Raw genomic sequence first — 19,034 nt, forward strand, 5'->3', positions numbered from 1 at the left:
AGCGCAGGCTGCAGCGGGTGGGGGAAGGGGCCCGGCCAAGCCCAGAGCCAGGACGGAGCCTGGGAGAAAATGGGAGGGTGTGAGGAGGGGGAGGGCAGGATTCAACCTGGCTCCGGAGGCTGCCTCCTGGTCCAGTTGCTCACTGGGTTGCATCCTTCTCAGCCTCCTGCCTCCCAGGCTCATTGGTATCCAGGCCTCTGTGCAGTGTGGGGCCAGACCTCTTCTTCCCCTTCCCCTCCATGCCTCCTCTCAGGCTCTCCGCTTCTCTGGGACAGGGGCAGCAGCAGAGTGCGTTTAATCTGCCCCTTCTCTCAGTCCCTCTGTGCATTAGCTCTCTGTCAAGGCCTCTGCATTTGTTTTAGCTGGTTGCTGATCCAGGTCCCTAGTGATGGACCCTATTGCCAACAGCCTGCCATAAGTGATCTTGGCTGAACCGTCCTGCTGCAGTGGGACCCACTGTGTTGGGTACTGCACATGTCCATGTGAGAAACAGCTCCCGCCCTGGTCTAGGTGTGCCAGAGAGGCAGGGAGACTGAGGTACAGAGAGGAGGAGGGACAAGGCCAAGTTTACTCAGCTGGGCAATGGCAAGGCCAGGAATTGACCTGGGTCTTCTGTCTCCCAGGTGGCTCAGCTAAGCCACTGGCCATTCCTCTGTGGAGCTGGTGGCCTGCCATATATCAAACATGGAAGGGAAGTGAGCACCCAGTGACCTTCCAGCTATGCGTGCGCGCACGGGGCTTTGCCCGAGCTGTCTGTGCAACGTGAAGCAGAGGGTTGTGAACCCGTACAAATGTTGCAAGGCTGGATCTGTTGTGCTGGCAGGGCCATAGGTGAGCGTGGCAGCACCGATGACAGTGAGGAGAGAGCTGGGTTGGGGCGCTTTCTAGACCCACTGACAGCATTTGAGAAGCACCCCCTGGTATTTCTCAGGCCTGGTTTGCAGAGGCAGCAAGCTGAAGCCCCAGGAGGGGCAGCACTCTGAATGCACTGAATTATCTATCCCCCAGGAGCATTTCAGAACGACAGGCTGCCTTTGCCAGCAGAGCTGTCATGCCTGGGGCAGGGGGCCACTGGGGCCAGTGAGAGCCCCTCACCCTCAACAGCCGGGTGGTGAATTGGGGTTTGGGTTAGCCTTTGTGATGGAGGCTGCAAAACTCACTGCCCAGAGAATCCCAGGAGCTTCAGCCCCTTCCTGGCAGCTGATGTGAGACCCCAAACAGGCCTGACGGGTTATAGGTGGGACAAGTGCTGGTCCTCATGGGTGTGCAAAGGGAGGAGCAGGCAGGGGGACCCCACACTGCTCCCCTGTACCCTCCCCACCCCCAACCAGTGACAGCCCTAGCTGGAGTGGGTGCACAGCTGTGATGGGGCACTGGGGCCCACCCCTTGGCTCCGGCCAGATGCCTGGGGAACCCGTAATGCTGTCGAGCATCCTTTGGTGCCCCTGCTCTCCCTCATCCATCCTCCAGTGCCAACCCTGCACTCTGGGCTCCAGGCTCTCCCCTGCCTTCCTCTCCTCTGTCTCTCCTCCTCCTGCAGTTGATGATAAGTACTGCCCTTGTTACCGTAACTGCTTGGGCAGGCAGCCAGAGAGCCGGGCTCTCCCTGCATTGCACATGGGGCCTTGCTGCGTGGTAGCCAGAGCACAGAGCCAGGGGAGTCTGCTGGGCACCGTTACCCAGGGCCACCCTTCCCAAGACAGGATGGGACCCTGACAGTGCAGTCGCCTTATCAGGGGCAGCCCAGGTGTGAGAGCCCTCCCCATCCGCATGAACCTAGGGAGGACTGGGTGCTGCAGGGTAGGTGGACAGGGCACTGGACTCTCTCTAAGCTGCCAGGGAGGTGTGGTGCCTCTTTAAGGGGCAGCTCGGCCAGGCTTGCACACTACATGCTAGCTTGGAAGGAGCGTGGGGATCAGGCTGTGAGGCAGCGCGGTTCTGGCCCCAGTGTCCCACGCAGCTGCAACGTGTCGCCCAGTACGGGGGCGCTTCGGATAGTGTCAGGGCTGGCAGAGCCCCCTCCTGTGCACCATGCTTGAGGTCCAGCGGTGGGGACAAACCAACAGGGACCCGCCATGGCCGTGTCGTCGGCGCCCAGATGGCACAGGGCGCAGCATCTGCACTTGCCTAGCTTTGCTGCTAAATGCTCAATCATTTTGGGGGCGGGGAGGGGGCGGCTGAGCTGGAGGGTGGGAGGGAAAGCTCGTTCCAGCCGAGCCCTGTTGTAAATGTTAATCAGGATCCGGCGTGCTGCTGGGGTCCAGCGCTCGATCGATGGCATTGATCCAGCTGCCAGCGAGCAGGCCTCGGGCGGCCCAGCGTGCGCCCACCCCTCCCCCACCGTGCTATTTTTAAGAAAACAAATTATTGATCTGTTTGGTCACTGATATTTTTTCCCCAGCTTGTGTGGGGTGGAAGGAGCAGAGGGGAGGAGGGGCTGGGAGGAGGTTAACCCCTTGGCTGCCTGGACCACATGTCTGTGGTTTAGCAGGTGGGCTTGGACTGGGTCCCTGGCAGAATCTGCTTCCCCCTTCCCCACCTGGCCGAGACACCGTGGTGCAGGCAGGCTGAGGCACATGGCACAGTGCCGCGAGGCAGTGTGGGCCCATGGGTAGGGCACTGGTTGAGGAGTGGCCTTGGGTAAGTCCCCGGGACTCAGTTTCCCCTCCCACTCTTGGCTGCTTAAACTGGGAGGTCTTTGGGCACAAGGGTCTTGTGTGTGCAGCACATGGGGCTGGCATTGGGCAGGGCTTCTGGGGGCCACTGCTTTAGTCATACTGATTGTCCTCATCCTTGTGATGCCAAGAATGAGCTTCCCCAGGGAAGATGCCCCCTGTGAGGGGAAGGGCTCCTTAGCGAATGTGCTTGGAGATGAAAGCACTAAAGCCGGCAGGGATCACTGGGAGATGCAGGCTGTCCTGCCCAAACCCGGAGTCCTGCATCCCAGCCAGGAGTGCCTGGATGAGCCCAGGCAGATCTCGGCCAAGCTTCATTCAGAGACTCTGAGGGATGAAGAATGCAGCTCTCTCCCTGCTCCGCTGCCTCCGGGGCTTGTGGTCTGTGCCAGCAGAAGTGTGAGCAGTGCCTATCTCCTCACAGGCATGGCCATCCCCAGAGGGCTTGACCAGGTCTGGCACCATCGTGCCAGGCCCTGGACAAATGCATGGGAGATGGCAGCCTGCCCTGAAGAACTCACCCCGCCTGTGGCCCCGGACAGCCTTATTTCCCATGTGCCTCTGTCTGGTCTGGTTCCAGCTGGCTCAAGAGCACAAGCTTCTGCCTTGGTCATCACAGGCTCTCAAGGCCTCTTCCTCCATGACTGTATACCACATAACTTGGTATCACCAGGCCGCTATTCACTCCCCTGGGAAGAAAGAACAGCTCCACTACTCTCCAGACCCCTCTGGCCCTACTGCTTTTCCTGGGTGGTGGGGTTAGCGCAATGTAGGCTCCTTGTCCCCATATCAGTGACTCATTGCACCCCTATGGGCTTCCTGGGTTGGTTCAGCAAAAGTCATCTACCCATGCTATCTGCAGGACTCCCCGATGGGGTATCTAGAACCAGGGTGGTGTGGCATGCTGCAGCGTAGCCTATTCTGTGCAACACATGAATTTTCTTAAAGCCTCAGCTCCCGGTGTCCTGTGAATCTCTGAGAATGTCATTTGTATTTGCTCCAGCCTCACGGGAGAAGCCAGCTGGTGTGTATCAGTGAATGTATGGGGTTCACTCTGCTGGGGCGGCCTCAGTGAAGATGTCAGGGTCTGGACAAAGCAAGACAAGGGCTGCACCTTGCCATGATTCAGCCTAATTCCAGCCTAAGGAGGGGAAGGGCACAGTGCTACCAGCCAGCACATGCGAGAGTGTATCTCAGCAGCCACAATCCACCTGGCCCAGGGAGCAGGCATGTGATGTATTAAAGCCCTGGGCTGGGAGGAGAGGGGGACCCTGAATAGCAAGCTGATTAGTGAGATTTCCTGGAGCCTACAGTGCTTTCCCATCCTGACCTCTCAGATGGCAAGGCTGTCTTGTGACCTGCTCCCTCCCTACCTGGCTCCACTCATTTGCCTCTCTGGTATCTGGACTGTGAGGTCTCTGGGCCATGGACTTGTCAGGGCAATGCTCAGTGCAACAGGGCTGTGACTTGTGTTTTTAGGTAATAGTACAGCATTGGTGTTAATGTAATGTGTGGGGGGTGAGGAAGTGCATGGTACCTAGTGTGGGTTGTTTTTCTCCAACACCTGGCGCTGTGCCCTGCACCCTGCCACTGCAATAGGGGATGGATCTCTGCAGCGTCTTGACTTCTGTGCTCTTTAAGGATGGAGGAAGCAACCGTAGTGTAGCAGCAGCAGAAATGATAATGCAGTGCTTCTCCGCTGCAGCAACAGCAGGCTAGTGGGAGCCAAGCTGGGGGAGGCTCCCACACACCGCCTGTCTCAGGAGCACTCCAGGTTCAGACAGGGACATGTCCTCCCCTGCATAGGAGGCTCACACGTGCTGGGACAAACTGGAGTAACCCCATTGAGGTCACTGGGGTGAAGGCAGCACAGAGGAGCAGGAGATCTGGCTCTCAAGGTCTCCCTGCACAGCTGGATCCTGTCTCTAATCACAGATACTCACAGGCAGCCTCCTCGTTGAGTGTTGTCACCTGCAGTCCCAGCCACACCTGGAACCCAGGGGCCAAAACCCATGAGAGCAGCAGCCCCTAGGGGTTAGAAAAGACCCATCTCAGTCAGATGCATCAAACCTCAAAAACAGCTCAGGCCTGGGGTGAGTCTGAGCTGAGGGTTGCAGGCTGGTTCCTCTCATTAGAACCACTCTGGAGACCCTGAAAGGAAAGATCTGAAATACACCCAGCACGGAGCTTGAGAGCAAAAACAGCAGAGTTGTAGCAATGCTACAGACAGTTAAAGATTAAAGGAGCCCTAATGAATACATGGAACATCTGTCATGTCAAATACATCAGCACCATCAGTCTAGGATGTACTGTACAGCGCATTCAAATGATGGGAAACCACTTTGTGCGTGCACGCGTGTGTGTAGAGGGAGAGGGAGGCAGACAGAGAGATTCTGATTTCATAGACGCTAGTGCAAATCCAGATTAAGCCCAGGAAAGCAACGCAGCTTCTCTGGATTTCTGTTGGGTGTATCTGAGATCAGAGCCTGTCTACTTTTGGACACCGCGTACAGCAAAAATGCTTTCCTGCAAATTAACTGATGCACTTGCTATCACCACACTAGGCATAAAACACAAAAGAAAATTTCTGCAGGAAATCATCTGGGTCTAAGGAAGAGGCAGCAAAACTCTGCCCTGCCACCTACTCCCCAGCTTTTGATCTCAGCGGGTTGTGCGTACCATTTCTTTAAACCTGTAGCAGGAAGCCAGGGGTCTGGGAAGACTTGAGGATGAAGGGGGAAAGGATAGTTGTAGAGATAATCCTGTTTATGTCCTAATAAAGCTCTTTGTTCGCTGTCAGAAGAAAGTAACTCTTTCTGTGATGCTTTCCAGAGTAATGTGGGGATTGCTGGGCTGTGTCGGGCCAAGGCCGAGCTACTACAGCAGCATGTCCGTGCAGTGGCCAGCCCCGATTGCATTCAGCATTAGGCAGCTGTGGGATACAAATGGCTTTGTGCTAATTTCTGCTAGTTAGAAACTGCCTCAGACCCTCAAGGAGGAGGTCTGCGATCCCTCCACAAATTATACTCTGTGTTCCCTGTTGCAGCTCTGGCTGTCATAACTCAGTGGTCACGTGGCACCGGAGGCCACATTTGGCCCCGTACCTATTAATCAGGGATCTGGGAGCACGCTGCAATTCATCCAGTGGAGCTGACAGAGTCATGCCAGCTAAAAAGCTGCCCTTGGCCCTTCCTTTGGTGCCTGGGTGGGGATGGAGCTCTTTGGAAGATCTGGGCTGCACAGCACAGTGGAGCACCTGGAAGGTGTTGCCCTTCGCCATCCCCTGCCACAGTTGGCAGACACCTCAGGCCTGGAGCCTATGCACGGTAATCCTTGTTTTATGGGGTTCTTTCCTAACACGCATCCACCTTTACCTGCTATTGACAGCAAAGCCTGCAAGTTATGACAAGTTAAACCGTGTTTGGAGCCTGCTTATCCGAGCTCCTCTGCACTTCTAACGCTCCACCACATCTGAGCCACTTTCTGCAGGAGCAGGGAAGCGCACAGCCTGCTGTGCAATGTTGTGCAGTGCTTGACCTGGGGAGGGTTGGCTCAGACGAGTTTTCCCAGGGCCAAATGTGCCAATCTGTGGATGCTTTGACCCCTAAACATGTCTCTCTTGGGCTGTGGGAGGCTGCTCAGATGCTTTTGATCGAAAAGAGTCACGTTCTGGGTCAAGCCTTGGGGAAGCAAGCTGGTTTTCTACAAGCTGCAAGGCCTGGTAGATTCAACTTAGGGTTAGGACTCAGGATGCCACTGGCTTTCTTCCCGCTTCTGCAGCACGTGCCCGTTTGCCCATTGGCAGTGCTGTCCAAGCATGAGTAACGCTGGCCAGTTGGCTGCGGCTGTCCCACAGAGCTCCGCCAGTACCAAACACACATCAATTATTAACCCACCTGGCAAAGTGCACCCGGGCTGTGGCTTCCTCGCATTGCAGGGCTGCACAGAGTGGCTGCTAAGGTGGGCAGATGGGAAAGAGGTCTCCGGGGCTCCAGCACCAGCCTAAGTTCTCGCTTCGTGGCAAGCTTCCTTGCGGCCAGATGGCAGGCTGCTCTCCCACTGTGCCGCCAGGCTGGGCTTTCTCTTGCTCTGGTCTGAGTTTGACCCTCGGCTGCGTGCGCACTTCTCCCACTGACTTCTGGGGACGCCACATCCAGCAAAGCAGCAGTGCAGCCCAATGGCTTCGAATGGCGTTCCTGACCTGAACTGCCCTTCTTGCCCCTTTTTAGGCCTGGTGACACATCTCCCTGGGGCCTAGCTCTTCCTTGGCTCTCCTTCCTGGCCCCCAGCCCCTCAGTGTCACTTATGTCAGTATTGTGCCCATTTTACAGAGGGGGAGCAAGTGAAACAGAGGGAGGGGCATGGTTACCCAAGGACTCAGTGGCAGAGCAGAGGGTAGAGCCCGGGCATCTGGATTCCCAGTCCTACCCTTCCTGCTCCAGTAGCTGCGCCCCCATCCCAGCACCGGGACTGGACTCCCAGCTCTCCAGGTCTCTTCGCCCTAACCACCAGGCACGCCCCCGTCCATGGGCGCCGCACTTGGCTCTGCCCGTTTCCGTCACAAACGACTTCCAGATGCTACATGACTCTTCATGGTCAAGGAAGAGGGGAGGCACGTCCTGTCCATAAGCGCCAGCGTGCGTGTGTGTTTGTGTGTACGCGCACGTGGAGCCGGGTCAACAGCGTTAAAGTCTCTCCTGGTGCTGCCAGGGAGGGATCCGAGGGCAGCCCTTTTCTCTGTCTTTCCTGGCACTACTCACAGCCCGTCCTGCTGTCGCGTCCTCCTCTCTGCCCGGGAGTGACGTATTTCTAAATCAAAAGGAATTGGGGGGGGGGGAGAGAGGAAAAAAGACACCCACCCACCCCTGCTGCTCTCCCCTGCCTCAGCCCTGGCACCGATCCCCATGCGCCCCCCTCTCCCGCCGCTGGCACCTTTCCCTGGACTGCCGGAGGAATTCATGCTACCTAAGATGGCTGCCAAGAGGAAACTTTGTGTGTGTGTGTGTGTGTGTGTGTGTGTGTGTGTGTGCAAGTGCGCGTGCACGAGGGTGTGTGTTGGATTTCTCTTCCCTCACGCTTCTGAAATGGCTGCCAGATAAAAAGGGAGGCATGCGGCGGGGAAGGGGGGGAAGTGGAGGGGAGAGAAAAATGCCGTGTGGAAGGAAAGCGCAGCCAAGCATTAGACCCATAAGTAAACAGGCAGGGAGTGGAGTATGTATTTTCCTTCCCTGGATTACTTCTCTCATTCATGTCTTCTCTCCTCTCTTTTATTTCCCCCCCGCCAATAATAACCCGTCCCCGATTAGGGATCGGACTCGTTCGCGTGCCTCATTCCAGGACATTTACTTAGAACCAGACTCGGTTTCTTTGCTGTTTTTGGTCAGCGAGGAATGTAAATTGAGGAGGAAAAACCGAAAATGGACGAGGGAGGAGTGCCTGGGGTGGGGGGGAAGAAGAGAAAGCCTCTCAGCATGGCACGACGGGTATCATTTAACCCTGCCTGGGCTGGAGCAGCGTCCCCGAGGGGCGCGCGCGCCATGCATGATGGCTAGAGCATGAGCACAAAATGGCCGCCGGGCCGGCATGGGGGGGTAATACCAAAAAGTGGGGAGGGCAGAGAAACAAAATGGCTCCCTCTCCCATTACGTCAAGCAGGATGCGCTGCTTTTTCAAGGCTTCCCCATCGCCTCTTTCTCTCTCTCCCTTTTTCTCCCCGCCCACCAAAAACGTGTGCCGCGGGGGTTTTTGGGAAAACAATGCCCTTTCCCTGTTTTTTTGGGGGGGGGGCGGTGGTGGAGAAAACCGAGGTCTGAACCACCCACGCTTCTTTGTCCCCCGGGGCCGAAAATAGCAGTCGCTGCCCCGTGAGCCGCGCTTCCAAAAAGGTCTCGGGAAAGCGCGTGAAAGGAAATGTGAAAAAATAAAAAGCTGCCAGGCTGGTTGGCAAGGCTGGGCCGTTGTGTTTTGACTGCGTTGTTTGGATTGTCTGAGCCCTTTCCCGGCATCGGCCAAATCTGCGAAAGAAAAATGCCGAAGGCCAAACGGGTGGGAGGAGGAGGAGAAGGATGGAGGGAACGGGAGAGAGAGAGAGAGGGAAGAAAAAGAGGAGGGGAACAAGTTTTGGGCCGCTTTGAAGCCAGCCTGGCATCTCACCAGCTCCCAGAGCGGAGCGTGAAGCTGGTGGAAAGCACGGGACAGACTCCCGGGGAAGCAACTCGGCAGCTCAACGCCGCAGCCCGACTCGTTTGGACTGCGAACCGTGGCGCCGCAGGAGAGCAAAGGCCCAGCCAGGCCCCGGGCTTTCAGTGCTTGCCCCACCGTTCGCTGCTGCAGCGATAGTAATGGCTCCAGCCGCCTCAACTTTTCATTTAATCAAGGACTGTGCCTGTTGGGAATAAAGAGGCTACCAGGCTCTCTCCGCTTAAAAAGCATCTTTCATCGCAGCATCTCAAAAGCACCTCACAGGCGCTCACTGAAGAAGGACTCGCGACACTCACCCCGCCTCCTTATGTGGACTGGAGGAATCGGATTATCACCTTTGTCCTGGGGGAAACTGAGGCACCGAGGCAGGAAGTGCCTTGTACAAACCCACAAGGGGGAATGGCAGAAGTGGCACCCGGGAGCTCTGGCTTTTAATCCCCACGTGCCAAACACTAGGCTGGCGATGGGCCCTGGGGTGCAGGCGCTCGCGGACCTGTCCTTGAACGGCTGACTCCTGGTGCCCCACTCCTGTGACTACCCCATGTCTTGCGCCAGAGCCGGGAGTAGTGTCGGCACCCAGGGATCCAGGCTCCCTGGCTTCTTCTCTAACCATTAGCCAGCCCTCTTCTCCCACAGCCAGGCTATGGGATAGCTGAAAGCCCAGCTGATCCCCCTGCTCAAGGAATGGGGATTTTCTTTACCCTGGGCAAAGATATGTTTGCTCACCTCCTGCAAATTCATGCCCTATCCAGACCTAACAAGCAGCAATTCCCAAGTGGGGGGCCTGTCCCGGTCTCTCCTGGGGGAGCGCTGGTTCCCCCTCAGACCCCAAAGGTCTCTTTAATTTCAGGCTGAATGGATGCATGAACACAAACAAGCTGCACATATTTATCAGCACTGCTGGTGCGCAGTAGACGGACCTTGCCTCTGTGATTAATGCTGCTTTGCTCTAAGGTGACCCTGAGGGATGCTTGGACCAAGGGTTCCCACCGCTGATGTGTGGAAAAATGGCCCCCAAGGGGCATGAGCTTCCCTGGGACAAGGTCTCTTCCAAGCAGCCTCAAAGAGGGGAAGACAGAAGCAGTAGAGGCTCCTGGAGCACTGCCCAGACCTAAGGAAATGAGCCACTGGGAAGATCCATGGCCTGTCAGTGCAAGTTGCTGAGCACCCTCCACTCACACGAACCCAGCAGGATCGGGCCGCAGCATCAGTCTTCCAGCACCAGTGTCCAAGCTGAGATGTGGTAAGGAGCGCTGTCCTTGTGGGGCCCTTGGGGTCCCAGCTCAGGGCTCAGGATGACCCTTCCCTCCTGGACTGCTAATGGAAGAGGGATCCCAGCTTGATCCTGGCAAGAGAAGAGGGAGGTCCAGATATGCATGGTACGGATAGGCACATGGACAGTAGAGACACAGGATATGTGTAGTCTCACTCTGCTACATGCTTCAAGTACGTGAGCAAGGAGGAGGAGGAGGAGAGAACCCTGACCCTTCAGACATCGCTCGTGCCGTGGGTGGAAAGACCGCAGACAGCGCCCGCACTTCCACTCCTCTGAGCGCTGGGTGAGGCAGGCCGATGCTCAGAGCAGGGAAGAGACTGAACTCCCTAAGAACTGCCATCCCCTTGCACAATTCAATTCAAATCAGACTCCTACCCCCAGGTTTGCATCCCACAGCCCCACAAATTGTGGGGGACTGAAATCCCCTGTTACCAGCACAGGGGATTTGGAGCATCTCATCTGTAGTGATCTGTATGTGGGTCCGTCCTACTAGTGCTACAGCCCGCTCGCTCTCACGTGCCCTGCTCGGGCACTGCATGGGGACCCCGGGCCGGATATGCCCTTCCTTCAGCCTTGCACTGGGGTCAATGCATCAGTCTCGGTAAAGCATTGTCATCAGAAAAGTATCCCTCCCTCGGCTGGCTGTATGCGGGGGGCTCAATTCGGTGGTCCTTGCTCAGGCAAGAGCCCCAGCTGAAATCAATGGGCATTTTGTTTGGTTGAGGGCTTCACTTTCATTTCTGGCTTGGTCCAAGGGCCAGTGAGTCGGACGGGATGGCTTGCAGCATTATGCTGTGGTGAAGAGTCAACCTGGGCTCGTTGTGCCCAGACACTGCATCCTGCCTAGGGGGAGTCTGGGGCACAGACCAAGCCCTGCCCTGGAGCATCACATTCATCCTGCTTGGGGCACCCAGGCCTGGGCCTAGCTGAGGATGAGGGCCCAAAGCTGTGCCCAAGTGCAGAGGAGGGCACCCGGGGCTACCCAGCATCTAATAGGAGAGTCAGAAGGACCTTCCCCTGGGGTCCTGCAGTGCCAGCTGAGAGGCAGGCCATGCAGGCTGAATTTTGGCAGCAGCTGCAGCACCCCTGAGCCAGGCTGGCACTGGCTGCTCTGCACCCATCGTTGGCACGGGCCTTCCCCCAGCAGCCAGGGGTATCAGCTTTTGAACCTCAGCTTTGTGGTCAGGCCTGCTGCGCCACGCTCCGGGGCAGCGAGCAGAGCAGCAGCACGGCCCTGCATGGTAGATGAGGGTGGGGGAGGGAAGCCAGCTGTGAATTTAATCCAGGATGCTCTAGAAACCAATAGCGCTGAGCTCAGCGTCTGCAAGGCTGCCCAAGGAGTCTGATTATTTTTAGATAAGATGGAGCAGGGACGGGGAGTGCTGGGCTGCAGCCCGCCAGCGTGAGCGTGTTTCTGATGAGGCGCGGAAGGAACAGGACGGGAGGGGAGAGGGGGCTGCAGCAAGCACTTCCTTTGCCTGATTGCTCTCAGAAATGCAAGCCAGGCTGGGCTCTCCTTTGCAGTATTATTATGTGTTCTTGCCTTTCCCTTGGGAGGGACTGGCGGGCATGTGAGCCCTGCAAAACTGGAGCACCGCCCCCCCTCCCCAAATCAGTGGAGCTGCCCAGGATTTAGGCGGCCCAAACTGAAGCCAGGATTTGGCCTCTGCTCCCAGGAGCTGGCTCGACACAGAGGGTACCGTGAGGCTCAGATCTGGCAGTCTGTACACAGTCAAGGCTCCTTCTGAACAGGAAGATCAACCAAGGCAGCCCCATAGGGATGGACTAGCAGCTTGCACGGTGGGGAGCGGGTGTACTTCACAGCTGGCTGTGACACTGCTCAGAGCCACGTGAAACAGGAAGTGAAGGGAGAGTCTGTCTCCAGATGAGAAAGCAGGAGGAATCATAGGAAGCTGTTTGACAGGACTTTGGCCAGGATGCTGGGAATAATGCCCAGACATTGTCACGGGTTCTGCAGTGACCACAAATGGACCAGGATCCTGGTTCCAGGTCCCAGTGTACAAAGGGTTAAGCTTCTGCAGGAAGTTGAAAGTTGCCAAATATCCTGCAGGACACTATGCAGAGCTGGTAGCACGCATGCGCAGACACACGCGCGCACACATACGCTTCACACGTGTGTACCCCCCCCCCGACACAGAGGAACCGGTTGCATAACATGAGACAGGCTCCATCACAGGAGCAGCGAGGCTGGGCTTAGTATGTATTTTAGTCCTTGGTGTTAATGAAGGAAATAAGTTGCCCAGTCATCGCTCAGTTGCCACGTGGGACCAGCAGTTGGGGCAGGGAGTGCTGGAGTATCTAAGAGCTAGGCACGCAGGTGGCAGATACATAATGGACATTTCACAAGCCGGAAGGCAAAATGCCACCACCTGCTACGTGATGGCAATAGGCACTTCCCCCCTAGAGATCAGAGCAGGCATGCCACGGTTTCAGGCAGCCGTGTAAATTGGCTGAGAAAGTCAGAGGAGCTGGCAAGAGGAAAAGGAGCAAAATTATACATCCCAATTGGTGCTGTCCTTAATGTGTTCAGGTGCAGAGACACTGGGTATGGGCAATGGATACGTGGAAGGGGCACATGCACTGGGTATATATTGTAGGGGATATGCCATGGTATGTGACAGTGGATGGCAATACGTGGTAGGCACACGTGTAAGAGGGCAGTATATGCAGTAGGTTTGGCACTGCATCCGTGTCAGTGGGTCTCACACTTCTTGGATTTGAGGCACCCCTCACTGGACTCGAGGCACTTCTCCATGTGAATTGAGTGCCACCAATTTAAAAAAACCAAGTTATGTATTGCAGTGCTTACCTCCTTGCAGAGGGACAAGCCTGAATCTGCTTATCTCCCCATACCTCGGAGCGACCTTCAAAGTATCTGACAGTACTCCAGGGTGCCCTGACACCCTGGTTGAGAATCCCTGGTCTATGCCATGGGTCCTGGATCAGGAAAGGAGTGGGGAAAGGTCTTGAAGGAGACATATCAAAACTTGGGGATCATGGAAGCCCTAGAAAAATGTGTGCCCCATTCAAGGACAAGGACTTAACACAGAGGGGACAGTAGGGCTGATCTTAGGAGTTTCTGTGGACAGGGCGTCATGCTGGAGGCAGGCTGGGAGCTGAGTACCCTGAACATCTTCCTGCCTAAGGGTCAGAGGGTTTTGGGAGCACAGCAGAGCCAAACCATGCAGGGCAAGGCTCCTCAGCTGGGCAGTGGGATCGTAGACACAAGGCAGACATGTATGCTGGGGTGCACGGAGCTGGGGCAGGAAGGGAAGAGGCAGGAGGGACACTCAGCCATGAGCAATGTCCGGTAGCTGGGCCAGGGAGAGAACATGGCCAAAGCATGGAGACTGGGAGCCACCCAGCCACGTGGCAGAGCGAGCAGGGGAATGCCCAGGCAGATGCTCCGGGCAGCAAACACACTGGTGTCAGACTCAGGATGGGCACCAGCTTGCCCAACCTGCCCAGCTTGCTGACACGGTGTTGCTTTATTTGTGCTATGACTTCACATCAGGCCTCGTGCTCTGCAACTGCACTGCAAGACCCACTGGCCCCACGCAGGCCTGCAAGCTCCCCGCAGGGGCCAGCGCTGTACCACCAGCCATGGGAGGGGGCAGCCGCTGGCCCCATGGGGCAGTGGCTCACAGGCTGGAAAAAGCAGTTCCAGCTGCTCCGTGATTTCCCTTGACACCGCTGCCTATAAGTGGCCTGGACTTGCTGTTGCACAGGGGAACAGTGGCCAAGGCAAAGGCTCTGCAAGTGAGGCAGCCGTTGCTCCGGAGCCCAGCTGCAGTGGGGAGCAGTGATTTCTGCAGGCATCCACGGCCGCCTCGTTGGAGGGGGTGGGAGGGTTAAGCCACGGTGGTGTAACCTGGGGCTGTTTAATGGCGCCATCTGTTCTGAGGTCACGCGCTTCCTCCATTACCGGCGGCGGGCGGGCAGCGGTGAGGTGAGGAGGCTCCGTCTGGCACAGCGGCTCATTAATCATCGCACGGGGCAGCAAAGTGAACTCTGGTTAGTGAGTGCAGACCACGGAGGGGGCCATTACGGCAGCAAATGATATTACATAAAGCAGCCATTAGTGTTTGTCTGTTGCCATGGGAACCCTAAGAGGCCAGGACCGCTCACGGTCACTATTCATTATTAACTGTATAAGGGAAGGGCCTTTCTTGTTCAGTGGCTCCTCTTTCAGCCACCGTTGGGCAGTTCCAGTCTGCCTCCATCATCCCCCCTCCCCATGCCTTCTGCAGCTTCATCTGGATCTGGCATACTTCTCTAGTTGCAGTGCTGTGCCCTGGGAAATGGCTGCTGGGTCCACCCCAGGGGTGGATGCATTTCAGGGCTGAAATGGGGATGTGAAGCTTGTCTGGAATTGCTAGGTGGCCGCTGTGGTCAATCCCAGAGCGGGTTGCTTAAAACAATGTCAATGACTCGTATTCCCATACAAGGTTGACTTCTCACTGGTCCTCTGGGTGGGGCTGGCAGACAGACAGACAGAAACCCTAGTGTCAGCATCCAGCGTCTAACCGATACAGGGCGCAGCATCGTAACTAAGGCCGGGCAACCGGGGCAGTGAACTGGTGAGGGCAAAATTGTCAGCTGCACAACTCTGCCAGCAGCAGCCAGAAGTTGCCACTGCCCCTGTGTCACCGCTCCCTGGTTGCACGGCTGCTCCGTTACACCTCTGGGGGAATGAGACTGTGTCACTTATGTGGGGCCATTTCTAACCATAGGTTCAGCGTGGGTTGGTGTAAGGCTCTTTGGGGCATGCTGCGCAGGGGAAGCATGAGAGGGTGGTGCTGCTGGTCCAGCGAGAGCTGTGGTGGCCAGTGGCCATCTGTTGCCCTGCTCTGATGCTGTCATTGTTCCTGCTGTCACTTAGTGCAGCCAGGATTTAGCAAGACTCAGTCTGAGGCCCTGAGGCAGTGCTGGCTGGGAGGCAGGGAGAACCGCTGTGTCTGTCTGGGTCCAGCAGCCTCTGAAGAGATTTGCCCCCCGCTCCCTTCCTATTTGCTACAGTCTAGTTCCACCTTTTCTTGATTGGGAGGGATGCTGAGATGCCGTGGCTGAGGCAAACAGGTCCCACCGTCCAGACAGCGGTGGGGGTGCTGCTCAGGGTGGTGCCTCTACAACTGATGGAGAGAGGAATCGGGCAGGGCTGGGTAGAGGTGCTGGCAAGGTGATGTCTCTAGGCACTGGGCAGAGTGCCTCACATGTCACTTTTCATTTCAGATTCAGAGCAAAGCAGCAGCCCGAGGACAGGGATCGGCTCAGATCAGGAGGACAGTAAACCGATCACATTGGGTAAGTAAGGGGGGGTCCTGAGATGGTGTCTGCAGCCCCCTCTTCCACCCAGGCCCCACTCTCCCCTGCCTGTTTGCGTGAGGCAATGGGTAGGGTCTTACATGCCAACTCTATTCAGAGCTCTTCCCTGAGGCGCCTGCTGTAAGAAGGACCCCACGCTGGGGCTGGCTCAGAAGGGTTAACCGCCTGCTCACTTACCCGTCTGCAAACGGGATGTGAATCCCTAAGAGGTTGCAAAAGTAAGGAGTTTCGGGGCTTTGCTCAGCCTTATGCCCCCACTGGGAAATCATGGCACAAAGGGGCATAATTAACAGCTTCTCAGCGCTGTCGGTCCCATGATAGGTGCTATGTTTGCTTGAAGCCCCAGCTCCTGGAGTCAGGTGATTAGGTGAGAATCTCAGCTTTCCTTTAAAAAAGAGGTGATTTTCCAGCCTTTGTGGCTGGAGAAAAAGTTGGAAAATGTTAAGTGAATGTGATATGAAGTCTTAAAACCCAAAGGCAAAGAATGAGAACCTCATTTATCACTGTCTTTATTAAATCATATGCTGTTTTCTGGCCTGCCTCACTTCTAGGGTTGGCAGAACTGGTTTCTGCTCTGGGTGGGACCCAAAGGGGACTATCAAGGGGGCACAGAGGGTGTAGGTTAGGGCTGAGAGAGGCCCGTGTTGCTGAACTGAGGAGCCCAGGACCAGGACAGCATGAAAGGAGGGCAGCTGGGAGCATTGTGTGGCATTTGCACAGCTGATCATGCCAAATTTGTCCCCACACTACGCCCAGGACTCTCATCCAGCTGACTCCCAGTTTCTTTCTAAAACAGCAGACACTTGCAATGAGATACTGAGGAGCACAGAGGCCAGTTGAAACCAGGCTGTCCCCACTGCAGATTCCTTAGTATGGAAACCTTCAGCACAGGGGAGAGAGCACCAGGACAGTATAGCACAGGACAGGAGCACCTTACGTGGATGCACCCAGCAGCGCAAAGTTAATGTATCCGAGTGATGCTCACAGCCTGCTTGGCCAGGAGCTTCAGGTTGGCTGCTGGCAAGTTGAGCATCTGATTTCAAGAACTGCTCACCCCCATTTGCCGGAGGTGTTCAAAGGAGCTGGGCTCTGTTTGGCCCCAGGGCTGCAGGGCACAGCTTACTGATAAAAGCCCTCTGAATTAAAGAGCTCCCAGCTCAGACCCATATATTTCTCACAGGAACGTGCTTTGGAGGTGCTGCTGGTCTCTGATTATTGCAAGTCAAAGAGTTGCTTGTAAAAGAATTGACTCCCCCTACCAAGCAGCTGCAGTGTGCTAGCCCAGCACTGAGAAACCACCAGAGAGTTAGTGGGTTTTTAGTCTGTAATTGGGAGGCTCATACATTGGCAGCATAGGGCGGAGGGGCTAGTGCAACACCACTAGCTTCCACATCAAAGATGTATTTGGCCCACGTAGCTTTATCGTTGTTATTCATTATCACACTCCAGGGAGCAGTAAGAAGCCCGCCCAAAACAGGTCAGGGCCCTGCTGTGTCACATACTTCACAGACACATAGGGAGAGGCAGGCACTGACAGTCTAGGAGCCATAGGCGACTGGTAGGGGGTACACGGGGGTGTACATGCCCCTCCAATGGGGCTGGTGCCCCCCTGACGGCCAACACTGATGCTGTCGGTAGGGCTGGTGCCCCCCCGACAGGGCTGCTGCCTTTGGTGGCTTCTGCAGGTGCCCCTCCAGACTGAGGAGGCACCAGTCACTCATGCTAGGAGCCAAGACAAGGCAAGGGTGAGAAGGGAGTCAGAGCACAGAAACCTGCCCAAGTGGTTAGCAGCAGAGCTGAGCCACGATGCCCAGTCTCCCATGCACTAGATCTAAACCCCCAGCCCTGGGACCCTCTGTGGCAGAGAGCGCAGTCCTGCATGTCACCTAGAGTCCTCCTTGTCCTCCTTGTCTGGCTCACAAGTAAGACGCAGGCTGGAGGGTGGCGGGGGGGCTCCTAGCCCACACTGGGCAGACTGTACTGGATGCCACTTCCCTGGGAACAGCAAACAGGAAGCGCAGAGTGTATGAAAGGTCAGGAACGAGGTGGGACGGGAAGGAAAAGATTGGATTTTGTTGGATGAAATAAATGCCACAAAGGAGAAACTGCTGAGCAAGGAGTTTCTCGCAGCCTCAGGCTTCTACCAACAGCTTCTCAGCCTCGGGTGATGCGTAGACCCCACCCGACCCCGGGCCACTGCTGCACGGACCCAGCGCGCTCTCCTCCGCAGCACAAGTGCTGAGTCGGCAAAGGGAGGCTGCAGCATTTGATCGGCTCCAAGGCACGCGGGTGTGAATTATGTATGCCGGATAAGGATTGCGGCTCCAGGCAGATCCTGAATAGCTTTCTTTGAGGACACTGGGCCCAGGCGGCCACCCCTCTGGGTGGCCGTAAGCAGAGTCTGGATCAGCTGGATTGTGGAGCGTGGCACGAGTGTGGCGCAGTCTCAGCCCAGTTCCATGTCACAGCAGCTGTCACTGACAACAGGACTCCTTGCTGACAGGCTCAGCAGAGAGATGGACATTTGCCTGGGCCTGGGCTGGAGTGCAGCTGACAAGGGGTGGCCAGGTCAGGGCTTTAGGATGGCTGCCTGGGGCAGAAGGGCTGCAGGGCTCTGGGCTGATTCCCCGGCTGGCAAGTCTCCAGTTTGCTCCCACTCAGCTTTTTCACCCGAAGCAATGATAGGGAAGGAGTCTTCCACCAACACCTGCACTGCTTTCTGCTGAGTCCTGCTTGTGGTGAGGTCTGTTTTCCTGCCCAGGCATCTCTCCAGGTTTCAGAGGCTCCCCTCCCTCAGCCTCCCACCATGCCAGGCCCAGACAGTGCTGACAGGGCTGCCAAGGGCAGCTCCCCACCTGCCCCTCTCGCATGGGGGGTATCCTATGAATTAGGGATTGCAATATGGACTGTGGAGCCATCGGGTATTATATGCACAGGAGTATTTGCAATTCTCAGCCTGGAGGCACATGAGCCCTAGGCACTGCACCGACTTAAAGCTGAGTCCCGCCCTGCCCTGAACTGCCTCCAGCTTGTCAAGAGACAAGACAGATCAGGGAAGGATTTGTAGCTCCTTTTTACAGGCAGGGACCTGAGGCCTACGGGGTTTAAGTGACTTGCCCAAAGCCTGGCAGAGAGGCTGTGGCAGAGCAGGACTTGGAAGGCAGAGCAGTAGGTTCTCGTGACCCCCAGCCAGCGCCCTCTCTACCAGGCCGCTCTCCCTTACCGGCAGCCCTGCTACTAAAAACAGTGAATGCTGGCATGACCCAAGTAGCATAATGTGACGGACCCATGAGTCACACAGGCAGAACGGCATGCTCCAGCTCTTGGCTTCGAGACAGCACACATCAGGCTCCTGGTACAAAAGCGGGGACGGGGCGCTGGCCACATTTCAAAGAGGGGGAAACTGAGGCACAGGAAAAAATCCTCTGTCAAATGAGTTGAGACTTTTTTTGACAAGATCACAAGTTTGGTTGATTGAGGTCATCATGTGGATATTACGGACTGAGCTGTCAGGAGCAGAGAACAGAGGATGGGGG

General features: G+C 56.3%; 1 protein-coding gene across 6 annotated transcripts in view; it reads left to right on the forward strand.

Moving 5' to 3' along the window:
• The window catches only part of NFIC (nuclear factor I C), a 130,853-nt gene that overhangs the window by 66,163 nt on the left and 45,656 nt on the right, over nt 1–19,034 (forward strand). For all 6 annotated transcript variants that reach the window (XM_090027871.1, XM_090027874.1, XM_090027876.1 and 3 more), the window contains one exon: nt 15,406–15,477. In XM_090027871.1, the coding sequence (XP_089883997.1) occupies nt 15,406–15,477 (72 nt within the window). The remainder of the gene's footprint in view (nt 1–15,405; nt 15,478–19,034) is intronic.

This window comes from Crocodylus siamensis, chromosome 14, assembly GCF_052110815.1.
Source record: "Crocodylus siamensis isolate JL-2025a chromosome 14, ASM5211081v1, whole genome shotgun sequence".
NCBI classification, from domain to species: domain Eukaryota; kingdom Metazoa; phylum Chordata; order Crocodylia; family Crocodylidae; genus Crocodylus; species Crocodylus siamensis.